Source organism: Erigeron canadensis, chromosome 1 (genome assembly GCF_010389155.1).
Source record: "Erigeron canadensis isolate Cc75 chromosome 1, C_canadensis_v1, whole genome shotgun sequence".
NCBI classification, from domain to species: domain Eukaryota; kingdom Viridiplantae; phylum Streptophyta; class Magnoliopsida; order Asterales; family Asteraceae; genus Erigeron; species Erigeron canadensis.
This window is the reverse complement of record NC_057761.1, coordinates 20448190-20468735: the sequence shown is the minus strand read 5'-3', so window position 1 is coordinate 20468735 and position 20546 is coordinate 20448190. Positions and strand designations below refer to the sequence as shown.

Below are 20546 nucleotides of genomic sequence, written 5' to 3'. Positions count from 1 at the left end.
TCCAGTTTTTACTAAACTGGAGCTCTCCAGTGACATCTGGAGAGCATGAGGAATTGTCCGAAATATTAGAAGTCCAGTTGCATTGTACAGGTTTAGCAACTGATGACTTCCTCCAGTTGAGATCAGACGACTAAATCTGAGACCTTCCAGTTGAAGTCAAGACACAAATGAAATAAGATTGGCAATGGCAGCGAAGCCCAGTTGACAATCTACCAATCAATCAACTGGAGAATCCTCCAGTGTAAATGCTCTTACAAAGCTTTACACTGATTACGAGGAGGACCTTTTTTACTCTACATCCTTTTAACCGGACAATGATATTGTCTTTGGATAAGATACAAGATGTAGAGTGGTTGAATAAAGTAACCTTTTGTCTTACTTTATTAACACACACAAAGGATTATTTAAACAATACTTTTGTGTGCTGTCAACCATATTTGTACATCGAAGTTGAGATCCCCATGCTCAATCTTCGACTATAAATAGGTCCTTGCACAGCTGTTTCAATAACTTTGCAAATACAATATTCTGCAATATTGGTGAACTTGTGCAATATTCTCTCAATCGCAAAAAAAACATTTCACAACTCTAAGTGTTTCGATTGTTTAGGAGAATTTCCAAGTTTAGATCAATTGTATTCATGGTTGTTAGATATTTACATTCTTGTATTATCTTGGTTCCGCAACAACCTTGTATTTTATTTAAACAGTATAAATAAAATACACTTGAAAATTACATATTGTCTCACCAGTTTATATACTCGTCATTTATATTATTGCATGTATTAACATTCTGTCACTTTAATACTTAATCCAGTTAACCTGGTACAACGATCAAACTAACTGGTCACATCCAGATTAATTGATCGTGTTGCAAAGTTCACTCACCATCGACATAGAGGTGTCTTCAGCACCCATCTAGTGATAGTTGGGACTAATAAGTGGTATCAGAGCAGGCAGGTTGAATTGTTTCAATTCTATAACCTAGTCTGCTTCGATGGCTGCTGAAGGTGAGAATGGTTCTGGTCCAAATGAATCTAATCCTAATATTGCTACTCCTTTAAATACTACCCCCTCCTCCTCCTCCTACTCCTGGAGCTAACCACGTTCATGTACATTACTCCAACTCTCCTGTTCCCAAATTCGATGGGAATGGTGAGACATTTGGTACATGGAAGGCTAGAATGCTCTTGCATTTTGGTGGGATAGAGAGGTATATGTTGAAATCCTTAAGGATGGGCCATATACACCCATGTCCAGTGGTGTTAGCCCTCTTCTCGACCCCACTGGAGAAGAGGCACCAGGGAAACTGAAAAATCTGAGGAACATTGGTCAGATGAGGATCGCAGATTGGTTGATCTTGATACCAAACTGAAAACCATGATTCTTTCTGCTATACCTGAGGACTAATTCCTACTCTTGTGCTATTTCCAAGTGCAAAATCTATGTGGGATGAATTAGTTCTCCAGTTTGAAGGAGGAAATGACACCATTGTCACTAGAAAGGTTGCTCTCAACAAGAAGTATGAATCCTTCTTTGCTCTTCCCAATGAAGTTAACTGGTACTTATACCAATTTACTGGCCTAATTAATCAACTTAGAGGCTTGGGAGTGAGAAGGATAAGGATATTCTTCTTGAAAATTCTGTGATGTTTTGCCATCCAAATGGGCACACATGGTTCTTGTCTTAAGACAAGGAAAGACCTTGCATAGCCATACTCTTGCCTCTCTTTATGGAGCCTTCAGATTTACTGAAGATAATGATGCAGCAAGATTACTCGCTGAACAAGATGCTTTAAACCATGCTCAGAGTTCCAAGGCTGCCAACTTTTCTGGGCAACCTTGTGCTGCTTTAATATCTACTGAGAATGTCCAGTCACATTCTATGAAGGAAATGTTAAACAACTTTTTGAACTCTGGTCTAACCACTAATCTCAGTGATGGTTGTGAGGAAACTGACGATGATGATCTGGTTGCCATGATTGCTAAAACCTTTAATAGGTTTAAGCATAAATCTAATCGATTTAATGGGTCCAATAATGCTTCCAATTCAATCTCAATGGATAAGGCTAATCTTACCTGCTATAAATGTGGTAAGAAAGGCCATTTCATGAAGGAATGCAGATCTAGTCAGATGAACTACCAAACTGGTCCTATTGTCCCAAACTTTGTTAAAACTGATGATTATAAGGCCAAATACAAGAAACTTAAGGCCCAGATTGCTCTCATGTCTCTTGAACAAAATAATGAGAAAGAAAAGAACAAGTGCATGATGGCTCAAACTGAAGGGAAATGGGAACTCTCTGATGACTCATCTGATGATGAAGAAGAGATTAGAGATATGTGTTTCATGGCATTGGAGAGTCAACAACCAGTGGTGAAGGATGATGTTGTATCTGGAAGATGGGTTGATATCATTTTAAAGAAGGTAAGGGATTATGATATCGAAATTGATTCAGAACTGAAATTGGATATTGCTGAATCATTGAATGATGACTTGTTATTTGTTGAAACCATGAGAACTGACTGTGAAAGATATTTAGAAACAGTTTTGGTTGAATTAAACAACATGAAAAGTCAAGTAAATGATTTGCAAAGTGTCCAGTTGGCTCTTAAAGAGTCAGATTTGAAAAACGAGGCATTGGAAAGAGATAACCAAAAACTGAAATTTGATCTTGAAAAAGAACATATGGTTATTAATTCTTGGGTTCAAGCATCTGGTAAAAATTATGACGCTTTTTCTAAAACCATTGATGCTCAAAAAACTGCCTGGAAATCTGGTGATCTTCAGATGGCAGCTGTTTTACCCACAATTCACCAATTGCCAGAATCTGTTAAAATTGAAACACCTTATGATTCCTCTGGCACAATCAAATCTGAATCCACTAAGACCAACCCTGTTGAGGTTAAAACTGGAGCCAAGAAGGCTAAAGCTACAGTTAAAAAGAATATGGTGACAATCCCTTACCTCATAAGTCAAGTGAGTCCTCAACTCTAAAGACTAAAACCCCCGCTGAGCCAAAGTCCAAAGGCCAGCAGCCTGAAGAAAAAAACATTTTGGTAAGAATGGAAAATCAAATCCAAAATTTGTCAAGGCAGGTACAAAGTTGTACTGCCAGAATTAAGAATTTGGAAGGAGGTGCATCCTCTTCTGTTGAAAAACAAATTGTCAAAACTCCTCCTCAAAAACAAAAGATAAAACAATCTGCTCAGAAAGGAGCATACATCGAAAGAAAAAGGAGGTCAATGTTCCACTGAAACCAATTGTTTTTATTCCAGAAACTGGAGAGAACCCTCCAGTTTCCTCATCCAGTTCAACACCTAGTCAAGCACATGGGACTTCTCGGAAGAAGTCCAGTGGACCCATCAAGAAAAGATGGGTTCACAAAAATAACTGATCACTAACTTGGGTGTGCAGGGCGATCGAAACAAAAATATTTGGTATCTGGACAGCGCAGCTGGCCGGACTATGACCGGATGTAAGCCCCTGCTGGAAGAGTTCACTGCATGTGATGGACCTGCAGTGACATTTGGTAATGATGGAAGTGGGAAAACTGAAGGATATGGTGTTGTTGACAATGGGCAGATTCAATTCACTAAGGTTGCATTTGTAAATGGTTTGAAATATAACTTGATAAGTGTCAGTCAACTTTGTGATGATGGATATAGGGTACTGTTCGACATTGCTCAAGGCACTGTTTTTAACAAGGATTGGAAGGTAGTAATGATTGCACCAAGAAAAGGGAATGTGTACATCATGAACATGGAGCCTACTCCAAAGAGCATTGTTTCTATGTCAAGGTTGATGAGGACACCAACTGGCTGTGGCATAAACGGTTATCCCATCTTAACTTCAAAAACATTAACAAGTTGTCAAGAAAGCAACTAGTTGATGGGATACCTTTGTTTTCCTTTAAAAGGGAGAAGCCATGTCCAGGGTGTGAAATGGGCAAAAGAAAAGAGCCAGTTTCAAGACCAAACAGAATTTCAGCATCACTGAACCTCTTCACATGCTTCATATGGACCTTTTTGGTCCAGTGAATGTTCAAACTAAAGCTGGTAAAGGTACACTTTGGTTGTGGTCGATGAATACACCAGATTTTGTTGGGTGATATTTATCAGATCAAAGAGTGATGCATCTGGTGAAATTATCTCTCTCATCAAGCGAATTGAGCTCAAGTTTACCAAGAAAGTTTGTCAGTTGCGAAGTGATAACGGTACAGAATTCATGAATAAAGAATTGGAGACATTTTGCACTGACACTGGCGTTTCTCAAAACTTCTCGTCAGCTCGTTCTCCAGAACAAAATGGTGTGGTTGAAAGGAAGAATCGCACATTGATTGAAGCTGCCAGAAGTATGTTATCTGAATCTGGTCTTCCCACCTGTTTTTGGGCTGAAGCTGTAGCAACTGCGTGTCACACCCAAAACCGGTCAGTTTATGTCAAGAGACATAGGAAGACTGCCTATGAAGTCCTCAGGAATCGTAAGCCAAATGTTGGATATTTCCATGTATTTGGCTGTCCAGTTTACATTTTAAACGATTCCAGTCAGTTGGGAAAATTGATGCAAAAGCTGACGAAGGTGTCTTTGTGGGGTATTCAAATATTAGAAAAGCCTATAGAGTTTATAATTATAGACTCCAAAAGGTACATGAGACAATTCATGTCACGTTCGATGAATCAAATGAAGCAATCAACAAAAGACCAACCCTTGATTTATCTTCAGTTGTCCCAGTTGATTTTGGTGTATCTGATCAGGTTCATCAATCAGTTAGTACACCAGAAAATGTTTCCAAACACCAAGTCTTGGAACCAGTTAAGGTAAAGAAGAACTTCTGTGACACCTCATTCTATCCTTCTATCAGTTTTAACCTACCTGAAAAACTGGTAATTGGATCTGATGTGCGTGCCACAACAACATCAGAACCACTACAAGCTTCTCCAGTTCTTCAAGAGATACCTTTGTTTGAAGATAATCATGTTAACTCTTCAGTTGACAATAATGATGAAGTTGAAGTAGTTTGGACTGATTCTCCTCCTGTTGCTGCAACAGTTGGAGATCGTCAGGTGTCTTGCACTGATGTTGTATTACACCAACCTAGTCAATACACTAAATGGACTGCTGCTCATCCCATTGAGCAGATTATTGGCAATCCAGATAGTGGGGTTCAGACTAGAAGAGCCACAAGTGATCAATGCTTGAACGTCACCTTCTTATCACTAATTGAACCGAAGAAGATTGACGAGGCTATGGCAGATCCAAGCTGGGTTGAAGCTATGCAAGAAGAACTCAACCAGTTCGAAAGGAACAATGTTTGGGAGCTTGTTCCTTGTCCTCCAGGGTTAAAGAGAGAACCCATTGGAACGAGGTGGGTCTACCGGAACAAGATGGATGAAGATGGCAACGTTGTCAGAAACAAAGCTAGATTAGTTGCCAAGGGTTATTGTCAGGCAGAAGGTGTTGATTTCGATGAAACTTTTGCTCCAGTTGCAAGACTTGAAGCCATCAGAATTTTCTTGGCTTATGCTGCTCACTTACAATTCAAGGTTTTCCAGATGGATGTAAAAAGTGCGTTTCTGAATGGCACATTGGAAGAAGAAGTGTATGTTACGCAGACTCCAGGCTTCATAAATGAAAAGCATCCACATTGGGTATATAGACTGAACAAAGCTTTATATGGTCTTCGACAAGCCCCAAGAGCCTGGTATGATACTCTAACTAAACATCTTCTCAAAAATGGTTTTCAAAGAGGTGCAATAGATAATACCTTGTTCATCTTGAAAGAAAAAGGTGATATCTTGCTGGTACAAATTTATGTTGATGATATTATATTTGGGTCAACTGATGATGGAATGTGTAAAAGGTTTTCAAAAATTATGTCTCAAGAATATGAGATGAGTTTAATGGGTGAATTAACATTTTTCTTAGGTTTACAAATTAAACAAACCATGGATGGTATTTTTATTAACCAAGAAAAATATGTCAGAGATTTGTTGAGAAAATACAAATTTGATTCAATCCCATCAAAAACCACACCTATTTCAGCTCCATTAAATTTGGACTCTGACCCAAATGGAAAACCAGTGGACCAAAAAGAATATCGTGGAATGGTTGGTTCACTGATGTATCTAACTGCCAGTCGACCAGATATAATGTTTGCAACATGTTTATGTGCCAGATTTCAGGCAAATCCAAAAGAATCACACTTGCATGCTGTTAAACGCATTTTCAGGTACCTGAAAGGGTGCCCTAGCCTTGGTCTTTGGTATCCCAAAGGCTCAGGGTTAGATCTAATGGGTTATTCAGATTCAGATCATGCAGGTTGTAAGATTGATAGAAAATCCACAACTGGTGGATGTCATTTCCTAGGGGAAAACTGGTGAGTTGGACAAGTAAGAAGCAGACTTCAGTCTCAATGTCTACTGCTGAGGCAGAATACATTTCTGCGGCCAGTTGCTGTGCCCAGATTCTCTGGATCAAAAACCAGTTACTTGATTATGGCATGAAATTTACAAGAACCCCAATCTTTTGTGACAACACCAGTGCTATTGCTATATCTCACAACCCAGTGATGCACTCAAAGACAAAGCATATTGATATCAGGTATCACTTCATTCGTGATCATGTTATGAAAGGAGATATTGAAATACATTTCATCCCCACTGATAAACAGTTAGCTGATGTTTTTACAAAACCTCTTGATGAAAAGACTTTTAAACATCTCATCAGTGAACTGGGTATGTTAAATCCTCATTAAACTGAAGAGGCCCTTCAGTTGAGGATGGTCCAGGTGATCCTTGATTGGTTGGAGATTGAACGCCTTGATGTACTCAAAGACTAGTCATTGATCAAATGGATCACATTTTTAGGGGGAAAAAGACTCAAAATATTTTTCAAATAAATTATTGAAAAATGCAACTGAAGGTTATCAGTTGAAACTGGCATCTAAATTTTCTTTTGGTTGCTAGTTTGGTCTTGTCTCAAAATGGTGGTCAGCCAGATTTCATAACGTTGTGTTTTACTTGGTGGATACTTGTGACACGTGATGTTACTCGAGTACTAACCTCGCACTCACGAACGTCACCTGACATGTCTTACGTGTCAAGACTTTTGCCGAAATGTACTGCACTTTTTATGGGTATTGGTGAAGTTAGTGGGTAAATGTGAATACCAGCCGTCGTAGCATTAAATGCTTGATGGGAAGTATTAAATATTTTTGAATTCTCAAAATTTTGGAAAATAACTTTTTACAAATTATTTCAAACTTTTGGAGACTAAAATATCTTTTCGTATATATTTTGGCAATATTTTTACTGCCTATATATACCCCCCACCAATATATCCGTCTCATTTACTTCTCTCAAAATTCCTTCATTTACTCTTTCAATCATTCACAATTCGAGATCCTTTTCTCTCTTTCTTCTTTAAGTCCAAAACCCTAAATCTAAATTCACAAATGGCTCCTAAATCTTCTTCTTCTTCATCTCGTTCTCGTGATGTGAATCTACTCACTGCTGAGTACATTCCATCACAAAATGTTAATCGTGCCACTGGTGCTCCCATAAGCTCTAAGCTTATTAAACTAAATCCAAATAATCCAATGGCATCTCTTCAAGGGCTCCAGGCCGCTGACTCTCTTATCGGGAGAATCCAATCCTTTCTTCGGATTTCTCCCCTCAGCGATGCCTTCTCTTTGAATCCACACAAGCTATTCCATGATTACTTGTGTGAGTTCTGGTACACTGCCTCTCTTTCTGAGGACTGCTCATCCATCTCCTTTTCTCTAAAGGATGGGTCAGTCCCGTGTACCATCACCACTGGAACGTTGAGGGAAGCCCTTAACCTCAACTACTGGAGACATAATGAAACTCCAGTGGTGATTTCCTCCAATATCAATTTCCGCCAGGTCTTCCTTGATATGGGAAATAAGGAGATGGTGGAGGGGGATGTGTTGAAGACCAAGGGGTCCATTACAATGAAGGGGCTTTCACCATCCTGGAAGTTCTTTATGGTCCACTTGGTGGAAAGTTTGGGAGGGAGTTCTGGTGGATTGGACCAGATAAACTCCTTCCAGGCAGAAATGGCGTACTGCCTTTGGAATGGGCTGAGGGTGGATTTTGCAGGCATTTTGTTCAGAAGCCTGGTATTCAAGTTAAAGGGTAACAGGGGTCCTTGTGTTCCCTTTTCAAGGTTTCTGTCCCTTTGTTTTATTCAGATTCTGGGCAGAGACGAGTACAACAACACGCAATCCTCGTTCTCTGTGCCAGAACTGTTGAGGAATCTGGACAACCTGGTGTCCACTTCTGATGAAGTCCAGATGTCCCCGAGAATGATTTTTGCATTCTCTAAAACTGATGCACCACAATCTGGTGAATCAGAAAGGCAACTGGGCGGGCCTCAAAATAATGAGGGACCCACCGGTTCGTCTACTGAAGTTGTAACTGTGGCAGAAGCAGGAGTCCAGGCAGTTCCTAAAGCAAGAAGATCCTCTAAAAGCAGGAGATCAAGATCTGGACTTGCTGCACCTGACCAGTCACAATCTGTGATAGTGGTCTCTGAAGCCGCTGCCGATGATATTGCAACTGAGGATAGAGCAGTTGTGGTTGAGGCACCAGTCACCTCTGTCCAGGGAGAAGATGCTTCGGCAACGGATCCTCAAACTGATGATACCATTGAGGCAACTCAAACTGGTCATCAGGAGTCTGAACAACTTGTTCAGCCACCCCCAACATTTATGGATCTTGGCATAAATGAGGGTGTGTTTCAGCTTGAGTCTTCGGACTCATCTGAGACAGAATCTGACCAGGAGATGGCTGATGCGACTATACTTGATCAGCTCCCTTCTCTCCTTGGTCAACCCCAAGAACCACATGTTTCAGTTTCCCCAACTCATGTACAAAGCTTAGAAATACCTCCAATATTCACCTCTCGCCAATCACCTTCTTCTATGGGTGTGCCTAGAAATAGACACATCCTAACCCCACCGTCGCCGTCGTTCACACCTGAGCATTCTCAGCATGAACGCCACATTGAATCTCTTCCTTTCATTTCTACAACCCCTCCTCTTCTCTCTACTGATGCTACTGCAACTGGAGAACCAGATATTGTCATACCTCGTCCAGTTGCACCTGTAGCTTTCTCAGCTGGTCCAGTGACACCTTCTCCTCCGTCATTGGACAGCCAGTTCGTGTCTTTTCAAACCGATCTCTCGAACCTTCTTGCGAGGGTGGAAGAGATTCAAAAGACACTGGAGAAGAACACCAAGTCCCTCTCCAGGTACCACAAGGATCATCTGCAAAATATTAAAGTGGTTGACCTGGGGATTAACAAGTTCTCTGCTAATGAGGACTTGGTGTTTGGCAAGCTGAACGAGTTAGTGGAATCCTCCAATCAATTGGCAATATCTTTAAGGGAGGCATTCGCACTGACTCAATCTGGAGTCACATCCTCAATATCCAACCTGCTGAACAATACTGTCAGATCTTCAGAGGTTGATATTAAGAATCTGGAAAGGCAGGTGCAAGAGCTGTGTAGCAAACCTGGCCTAGATGTGACAGAGCTTGGGAGTCGGTTGGCCTCTTCAGTGGGTCTCAAGATCGAAGAAACTTTGGCTGCCAGTGAGAGTAACTTGATAGAAAAGGTGATATCTGAGATCACCAAGATTGCAGTGCCCCAGGTCGATCTCACTCCAATAACATCTGAGATTGATCGGTTGAGGTGCAGTCTGGATACGCTGGCTAGCAAAGTGTCTGAACATTCAACTGCCATATCTGATCTGACCACTGAAGTTGGCAAAGGAAGGGCGGTTGAGCCTGACAGTGCTCAGGAAGTCCCTGCAACTGGGCTCTCTTCAGATGATCTCTCCATTCTCAAACAAATTTTAAAGAGTCAAGAGCAGACAAGTGGAAATGTAATGACTCAATCTCAAGAGATAAATCATCTTTGGAGGACAGTTCGCATGCTTTGTGGAGTCTTCAAAGAGTGTAAGACAATGCAATCATGGCAGCCTCTAGATCGCCTGCCCTCTAGTCATGCTGATTTTGAAGCCATCAGGCAGGGACTAGATGCTGCCAAGGGGGAAAGGTCGGTACATGCCCCTCACACTCTTGTGAAGACTTCAAGTAAAGGGAAGGAGATTGTGATGGCTACCAGTACTGAGGCTGGTGAGCAAGGGTTTGAGGTGTTTGATGATGTGGTGGTAGGGAGTGTTGACAAGGGAAAGGCCATTGCTGATGAATCTTTGGAACCAGCCACCGATGCACCAATGTTGGAAACTGGCAATGTCGATTTGTTGCCTCCAGTTACTGAAAGCGAGAGCCAGAAATTAGCAAGAGTGGGATACCTGGTCAAGGAAAGGAAGAAACAAATGAAGGCAAACCAGTTTGAATCAAGAAAAATCTTCCAACCCCTCTTGTTGATATCACTGATGCTCAACTCCTTGGCTTGACACTTGTTGAATACAAGAAGATCAAAGAAGATACAAGAATAGTCAATGCACTGAAGGAGATGCTTGAAGTAGAACTGGACAAACACTACCAGGATGATGAGGCTGAACTGGATGCAAAGTGTTTGAATGTATCGGTGGAAAAGGCCAGAGAGATCAGATCTGAAGGGATTCTCAAGAGAACTGAGCAGGTCAAGAAGGCGGTCACCAAAGTGTTGAATCCACCCAAGTCCAAAGGAAGAAAACAAAAGGCCTTACCAAGAGATGCAAATCTGAGGACTTGGGTAGAACCATGTGAACCCACAACAGATGATATTCGAGCTGCTACACAAAAGCTGAGCACGAGCAAAATCAAACTGACAAATGAATCTGAAGCTCGCACATATTTGTCAGATGTACAGCGTCGAAGGCACAATAGAGGCAGGATTACTGATGTTAAGGTTTCAATTAAGCCTGGTGCCAAGCATTTTGTTGTTGAGGTACAATACTTTGGTGGACCTAAAAGGACTACTGAGAACCCGGATGTCAATCAGTATGGTCATTCCGAGCATGTTGAGATGTTGAGGCTGTTGGAGGGGAGGCAGAGGAAGAATAAAGTTGAAAGAGGCTGGGAGTATGTATTGCAAAATCTCATCAAGTTCAAGGAAAACATTGAAGAAAGATTAGGCCTTGATCCTGAGGATACTCAGCCGATTTCATCAGTCTCAAAGAGAAGGAAAACTGGCGAAGGGCCATCTGTTTAAGTTTTCCTTCTAACTATTATCTGCTTGTAATTTTGTGTACTCTCTTGTAATTTATTTGAAATTGTATGTATATACAAGTTGCCAGATTGTAACCTACAAGTAAGATATCTGATAAGATCTACAAACACTTAAAACAAAATCCAAGACATTTGATGATCTATAAAAATGTCTTGGAAACTTAATAGGTCTTATCAAATTCAAGTATTTCAAACTTAAACTTGTATAGAAACAAGTTTGAAAATACTTGACAATATTTCAGGACAATTAGGGGGAATTTGTTAGGTCCAGTTTTAACTAAACTGGAGCTCTCCAGTGACATCTGGAGAGCATGAGGAATTGTCCGAAATATTAGAAGTCCAGTTGCATTGTACAGGTTTAGCAACTGATGACTTCCTCCAGTTGAGATCAGACGACTAGAATCTGAAGACCTTCCAGTTGAAGTCAAAGACAACAAATGGAAAATAGAGATTGGCAATGGCAGCGAAGCCCAGTTGACAATCTACCAGATCAATCAACTGGAGAATCCTCCAGTGTAAATGCTCTTACAAAGCTTTACACTGATTACGAGGAGGACCTTTTTTACTCTACATCCTTTTAACCGGACAATGATATTGTCTTTGGATAAAGATACAAAGATGTAGAGTGGTTGAATAAAGTAACCTTTTGTCTTACTTTATTTAACACACACAAAGGATTATTTAAACAATACTTTTGTGTGCTGTCAACCATATTTGTACATCGAAGTTGAGATCCCCATGCTCAATCTTCGACTATAAATAGAGGTCCTTGCACAAGCTGTTTCAATAACTTTGCAAATACAAATATTCTGCAATATTGGTGAACTTGTGCAATATTCTCTCAATCGCAAAAAGAAACATTTCACAACTCTAAGTGTTTCGATTGTTTAGGAGAATTTCCAAGTTTAGATCAATTGTAATTCATGGGTTGTTAGGATATTTACATTCTTGTATTATCTTGGTTCCGCAACAACCTTGTATTTTATTTAAACAGTAATAAATAAAATACACTTGAAAATTACATATTGTCTCACCAGTTTATATGCTCGTCATTTATATTATTGCATGTATTAACATTCTGTCACTTTAATACTTAATTCCAGTTAACCTGGTACACGATCAAACTAAACTGGTCACATCCAGATTAATTGATCGTGTTGCAAAGTTCACTCACCATCGACATAGAGGTGTCTTCAGCACCCATCTAGTGATAGTTGGGACTAATATTTTATTTCCTTTATTTGTAAATACGATTTTTTTAATCTTATACCTTTGATGTATTATCAATACATTAAGATCTTTTTGGATTTAATTTAAGAGGTTGTAATATACAATTGTCCATGTGTCAGGTCCCTAATTAGTTATTTTACGTTAACATTAAAATTATTAATAAAGGAAATGTACCTTGTATTTATATTTTATTTTATTTTTTTAAAACTAATTTATACATAAACTTATATTATTATTTAAGGTTAAAAAACAATAAATTAAATTGTATGTTAGGAACTTGATATTTACCAAAGAAAACCTACTCGAATAATAATGTCATATATAGATTTTAGTTCTTTATGTAAGTGATTAAACCTTTATGCACTTGGTGGATTATTAAATATCAATCTTCTTATATACTAAAAAGTAGTTGTTCTAATGACAGCAAATCCCACACTTGATGTTATTATCGAAAACACCTCTATGTTGACGTAAATCAAACTAATATATCTCTAAATAAGACTTTCTTATGTAGAGATATGATTACTATAAAAAGGACTAGTATTACTTAAATATAACGTAAGATTGATATTTAATAAATAGTTGAACACAATGTAATTTTCAAGTATATTTTATTGATGTTAAATAAAATAAAATATTATTGTGGAACCGACAAATATGTAAATGTCCTACCAATCTATGAATTATAAGTAATCTATACTAATTAATATTCTCCTAAGATCAAAATACTTAAAATTGTGAAATATTCCTTTTTGTGATCCTAAGTATTTTACTCAGTTGACCAAAATTGCAAAAGTTTGTTTTGAACAAGGAATGACTTAGTATGTATAGGTTAAGGAATCATTCGGTGGATTTAAGGATGTATATATGTAGTTGGATGCATTTAAGGCATTAAAAGTGATTCCTTAAATGCAATATTTAAAGTACAATGATAAAGTCATGTTGATGTAACTTGTCTTACTTTAAACCAACCACCTTTACACATGTGTAAACATGACAAACCTACATGAGTCTAGTGCACTACATGTATAGACCAATCAATCAATCACAAACAGTCAATCGCAATCTCAATAAATTGTATAGTCGTAATATCAATCAATCATGCAAATCATAATAACATATCAACCATTTACGTGCACTACATGTATAGACCAATCAATCAACCACAAATAGTCAATCGCAATCTCAATAAATCGTTTAATCGCAGTATCAATCAATCATGCATATCATAATAACATATCAACCATTTACTATCAAACCAACGATATCAATCATCACAAGCTATAACATGCATTACATTAATAACTAAAGTTAACTAAGGCATAACATGCATAAACACCAACCGTAAGCCCTCCCAAAGTTTCCATAACTTAACAAGCATATGAAAGGGACTTTAACCATTGTTAATTATGAAAACTAAGTTCTTGTTGTGTTCCTCGTGTCAAAAGGTATTTATCTTACCTCAATGGAGCTCACGACAACCTACAAATGACTTTATCAGGCTTGTTACGTACTCTTTGCAACCTAAAATGAATATAGGATCAATATGTAAGTTAATTAGACACTTAAACGCACTTTCGACCCTCCTAATGCATGATATCGTCGAGACCATTAATTGTGTCAGCGATATTGAGTTCCAGACTTACACCATTCACTTGAGACAACACTTAGTTCTTAACAAATGTAAAAGTTTCAAATACCTTTCCAGAAATATATTATTTGACTCTTGAAAAGATCTAATGAATAAGTTATGACATTTTTAAAACATGCCAGCATAATTCATCCGAAATCTGACTACTTTTGGATATTAATACTTTTCTCCCATCTCTTGGAAAAATCAAAAGAAACTTCGTTCATCTCGAATTTAGAGGACCCATATATCTTTTCAAAAATGTAAAATTCATCTTCTAAATGATTCTTATAAAAAAGATATGAGTTTTGGAAGATGACTAAAGTTTCTGACCTTCAAAAGCCCTTTGTTTTGAAACCTAATTTAACATCCAACATCTTCAACACTTGAAACCATTTCCAGAAATCATATACACTTAAAAATTGATTCCAATTCATCATTCAATAATCTCAAATGATATCTTAATCCAAGGATTACACTTTAGGTCACCAAATTAATTAAACTAACGAATTTAATCAACAAACAACCTCCTATGATCAAGACCAGATGTGACACTCATATGAAACACATAATATCACGTTCATACCTGTAGGAAAGCATTAAACCTCAATTGATCAAAATAAGGGTTACCGAATGACCCGAAATCACCGATTCTATCAATAAAACGTATTTAATCAACCACCAATCAAACAACCTAGGTATGAACGAATTAATAGAATGAAATTGAACTATATTTAACAGTTATTTCGATCAATACCTTAATGGATGATTAGAGGGTCAAATTCCAGCACCAAACGATCACAAATCGACCTGAAATCATTGATTCTAACAACAAAACATATTCAATTGATCAAGATAATATGTGAATGAGTTTAATAGATGAATATAACCAAAAATCAGTATAGATTACAATCCTTACCTTAAAGATGATTCGATCACCTTAAAGATTCGATCTACAAGCGTTCAATCACTCTGATTCAACCCGAAATTAAAGGAATTGAGCAAGGAAGGTAAAGGGAGACACACTTTCAATTACACACACTTAATTTTGAAAATTAGGGCTTAGGGCTGCCTAATCCCCCTCAAAACCGCTACCCCCTTTCATAATTACCAAAGTGCCCATAACTTAAATCTAACGACCGTTAAGGCTCAAACTAACAAACCGAGAACTCAAATGACCGAAGGAGCACCTTAATTAATATCCGAAAACTATAATAACATCTTATGATCATTAGTAACTAGTTTAAGTATTACATTTATCATTCAAACATCAATAGTTAATTACTTAAGCATTTAAGCAACTAGCAACGTCAAAGTCAACTAACGGTCAAAGTCAAAGCAATGATAGAAAAGTTTAGAATGTTAAGAATACATCACTGGCATACGAGGGGAATCATGGCTATAAGCAATATCATTGTCTTTACATAACACAACGCGTTTTAGGTGTATTGGCTGTGGATGAGAGGAAAACTCCACATTTAAGTGTGCTTGGACGACAACAATGCGAAATGGGTGACCCTTCTAGGAAGCTTGCCCGAGCAACCAAAAACAAATCCGTGAGCCTACGGGAAAAGCGGATAATATTGTGTTATGGTAAGGCGATGTGTTACATATTTGTTTAGCTTAGACTCACAATAAAAACTTCCTCAATCTTATAGGTTTAAATTAAAGAAATTTCAAAATAAATTAATATTCAAGTTTGGAGATAAATTTTTTATTCGGTTGAATATAACTTTTCCAGCTAGTATGAATATGGTGGTGTCAATTTGATAGTTTTGCAATAAATTTTGAAGATTCGATTCTGATATTAGTTTTTAAAATCATGAAATTATCATCTTTTGTCAATGGGTGATATCTATTATAAACTTGAAAACTTTCAAGGCCCGCGTTGCGGAACCTCAATTGTCGTGTTAAAATGACAGTGTTCATTTATTATATTTGCATTAAAACCTTTTAATTGATAATTTGACATGTGAAATAGATATATATTTTTAAAAAACAATACTGGATTTTAAGTTTTAACATTATCGAATACATATATCTAATATATACAATAAACAAAAAGCAAAATGGAAAAAAAATAAATTAAAGTTTTCAATATATTATTTGGAAAACGTAAAGAACTTTTTTTTTAAGAAATAACCCGAAAGAGATAGGGATGCGGTGTGACCAAATTCAAATAGTGACACGCATAAAAAGTTGAATATAATTTCTCAATATCTTTTATATATAATAAAGAAGGATTGTCTTTTTAAACTAATTTTAGAAACAATTATGATGTGGCATGTTTACAAATATTTTTAAAATGTTTTTATTTTATTTATGATGTCATATTTAATTAATAGTATTTTTAAAGATAAATAGCCAATTAAATATTTTAAAAATATTTTATTTATGATGTCTACAAATTTATTTTTTTATTAGAAAGAGAGTAAATTTGGCTTTATATAATATTATGAAATGGCTTTTTATGTTTTGTAAAATAAATTCTTTTTTTATATAAATATCATAAAAATGACTTTTTATGTTTTGTTAATGCAATAGGTACTAATATATAAATATATATATATATATATATATATAGATTAGTGTGCTATCAATTTTAATATCTTCGAGGGTTAAAATATATCAATAACAAAAATTATATACGTTTTTTATATTTTTTTGCTTTTAGAATTTTAGGTAAAATACCCGGGTTGATTAGCTAGTATTAGTTAAAAACTCAAGCAGGATTTGATGTAGGAAAATCCAAATAGTGATATGGAAGTGGCCATAAAAATGTTTAATGATAGTTTCAATATATTAGTTAAAAACATAAATTGAAATAAATGTGGAAAACTTTTCAATATATTAGTTGGAAATCCAAAAGTAAAAAATTGGAAGAAACCAAGAAATAACCCATAACAAAAAACCCGAACATAATGTAATATGGCAAAATCTGAATAATGGTACCGTGTGCAATGCAGACGAGTAGTAAACTACCACATAGGCGGTTACTATTCACTTCCTTGGCTATTATTTTTATGATAAAATATGTGATTACAATCGATTTCATTTAAAAAGTATTATATAAATAAAAATATAAATAAAATAAATATAAATATAATTATATAAATGACATTTTGATCAAAAGTGCATTTTATATTTATTATTAAGAGATGAAAATAGGTATTTAAATTCAAAGAAACCACAAAATTATATGTAGGATAGAAGTATATTTGGTAATAAAAGATTGTAGCTACCTAATCATTCAAATATCCTTTCTTTTAAAGGGTTTGCTAAATACAGCCCTTAGGACTGTGTTTAAGATGCATAAATTATTTGTACATTTATCATGAAAATCACGGGGTGAGCTTTTAATATGGAAGGTACAAGTTGTTTTATGCTCGTTAAATACAATATTTCCATTCTTTTAATTAAATAGATAAAAATAGATAGATATTCATGTTATAAGGGTATGTTAGTCGGTTCATACCTTTACAATTTAAATAAATTAATAAATATTATAGTATCTTCAAAATATATTATAGACATGACATGATAAAAGCCAAAAATCATTTAATCAAATATAATGAGAAACATATTTATACTCAAATTCTAAGTCACATTCATTAGTTGTTACCATTTTACTAAATTAAATACCATAACAACTTGTTACACATTGTTAAAATATAGATTATGATTTGTTTGAATGTGTAAACTTTTAATTATATATGTATATGGTTATCATACTCAAAGGAAAAAAAATAACTTTTAAATTTAATCTTGAACATTGATAAAAACCAAAAAAAAAAAAATCTTAGCCATTCAAATACAAAATCAAACTAAGTCCAAATATAAAGTCAAACTATATGATATGTGATCAAAAATACCAAAATTCTTTTAAAACTTTTAACGATATAAAAGATATTAACTTTTAATACATGGTAAAGTCTCTCAGTAGAAAAAGTCAAACACAATTTGAAGCCTTTCTAAAATCGAATAAATATGTATCTTTTTTCTTTAATAACAAATAGTATGTACCCAACACAAATCGATTTTAAAAAAATTTTATAGGGTATTTTATTTATTTCTTTATAAAAGCCACAAACACATTCATATTCACCAATCATGTTTCTCATTTCAAAATATTATCATTTACAAACAAAAACATGAAGAGGGTATTGCAAGTTTAGATTCATATCTCAACATATTTTCTAAATCCGATTTTGTTTCTTTGTATAATGATGTTATTGTTCACATGATCTATATGTATTAACAAACGACTTTACATTTTTTTTTTATGTTTTTTTAGGATTTTGAAGCTATCAATCAATCGTATGACAAAAAAAAAATTGAAATTGATTTAACTGTGGACATCGCATTTGATAAATTTGACTAAAGCATTAATATATAGCCGAATTGTCTAAAGCATTAATGTGCTTTTTATTTTTTTTACTAAAAGCCTAAAACAGTGTTATGAAAAATAGATAGAAATCTAAAATTAAAATCAATGATGAGACATATTGTATGTTGTCGTGGATTTGTTAAAAGTATGTCAATTTCGATAATGATTATGGACCTTATTTTTGAGTTAAGAATTGATTTAAAACTTATTTTAAGAATTTCATATATAAACAAGTGTCTCTTTTGACAGATGACTCGAGAAAGGTAATCTTAATTGTGATTGTATACCTACTCGATAGTTTACTTAGATTGTATTAAAATTACCCTTTTGACATACCTGTTAAGAGTTTAATATTTACACTCATTGTATAAAGTTGAACATATTTTATATTGTTATTAACCCGGTTAACGATAGGGTATTGATCTACTTGGTTTGTAGACTTCGTGTCAACGAAAATAAAAGCATTTGTTTATGTTTTTAAAAGAAAATATAAGTGTTTATTTGGTTTTGGAATTTGTAATATTTTTGTAAGTGTTTATCTGTCAATATGAAAGTTTTTAAACTACAGTTTGCCTACTGATATATAAAATTTAACTAGAGTGGTGATTGGTCCGACCTAAGCCACTTGACTAGATATATAAGTTTTAATCAAACTAATAATTGCTCAATCCAAACCAGGTCTCGAAATTTTCAATCTTGGGAAAAATAGTTTCAGTGGAAGCGTTCCGTCACACTTATGCAAGCTGCTTAGTATACGAATACTTGATTTATCCAATAATAACTTGTCTGGATTTCTTCCCAAATGCTTAGGGAACTTGATTCAATTGTTGGTGATGGATCTTACAAATAACACTATAATGGGATATGTCCCGAATTCATTAGGTTCTCTATCATATTTCCAGTCATTGCACTTGAACAACAATAAATTTGAGGGAAATCTCCCGGTGGCTTTACAAAACTTGACAAGCTTAGTGACTTTTGATTTAGGGAACAATTTGTTAACAGGTAATATCCCTTCTTGGATAGGAAAAAGGCTATCAAAGCTTAGAATCTTGAATCTCCAGTCAAATAAGTTCATGGGTGAGATTCCACGAGAACTTTGTCAAATCAACGATCTTCAACATTTAAACCTGGCAAATAATAGCTTAACCGGAAATATTCCTCATTGCTTTTGCTATTTAACTGGTATGATGAGGAGTGAATTCAACTTCACATATGACAATTATGGATATACAGAAAATATTGAGGGTTACATAAAGGGCATTGAATTGAAGTACACGAAGACAATTAAGTTTTTTGTATCCTTAGATCTCTCAAGCAACAAAATCAATGGTGAAATTCCTGATGTTTTGATGAACCTTATATCATTGACCAATTTGAATCTTTCTCGAAACCTATTAAGCGGGCACATTCCGGAAAGAATTGGAAATTTAAAGGCATTGGAATCTTTAGATTTGTCGACAAACAAGTTGTCAGGTCGAATTCCTCCAAGTTTAGCTAGCTTGAACTATTTAAGTTACGTGAACCTGTCATTCAATAAACTATTTGGTCCAATACCAGTTGGAAATCAGTTCAATACTTTTAATGATCCTACAATGTATGAAGGGAACAACGGACTATGTGGAAAACCACTGCCGAGGAATTGCAAAGGAAGCAATACTCATGTTGGTGATGGTAAAAGTAAAGATAGTTCACATGGTTTGTCATGGTTTTATACCGGCATGGTCTCGGGTTTTGTTATTGGATTTATGGGACTTATTGGTAGCTTGCACTTCATTAGGATTTGGAGGATAACTTATTTTGAAACGATAGAGAATGTTTGCAGTTGGCTAACTGTTTTAATTCTAGTAACCCATGCTCGACTTAAGAGGAAGTCTTTCTGATGAGGTATAATACTTTTGGATTCACAAACACCATATTTTTCTTCTAATTTAATGTTTTATATTGTGATTTGTCTATCAAATAATGGGGTAGCCTTTTAGGGTTTAGGAACAAATCTTTGACAGGCTTGTTTTGGTCACCTAAATATAATGTGAAGTATCTCCAAGATTATGCTTTATGATACTAAAGTTCCATGTTTTATAAAAGAAATGAAG

General features: G+C 35.6%; 1 protein-coding gene across 1 annotated transcript in view; it reads left to right on the top strand.

Annotated features, from left to right (window-relative positions):
• LOC122586578 (receptor-like protein EIX2) overlaps positions 1–20333 on the top strand; it is a 37278-nt gene extending 16945 nt beyond the window's left edge. Inside the window, exon 2 of the mRNA XM_043758562.1 lies at positions 19093–20333. Coding sequence (XP_043614497.1) covers positions 19093–20333 — 1241 coding nt within the window. The remainder of the gene's footprint in view (positions 1–19092) is intronic.
• The last annotated feature ends 213 nt before the right edge of the window (positions 20334–20546 follow it).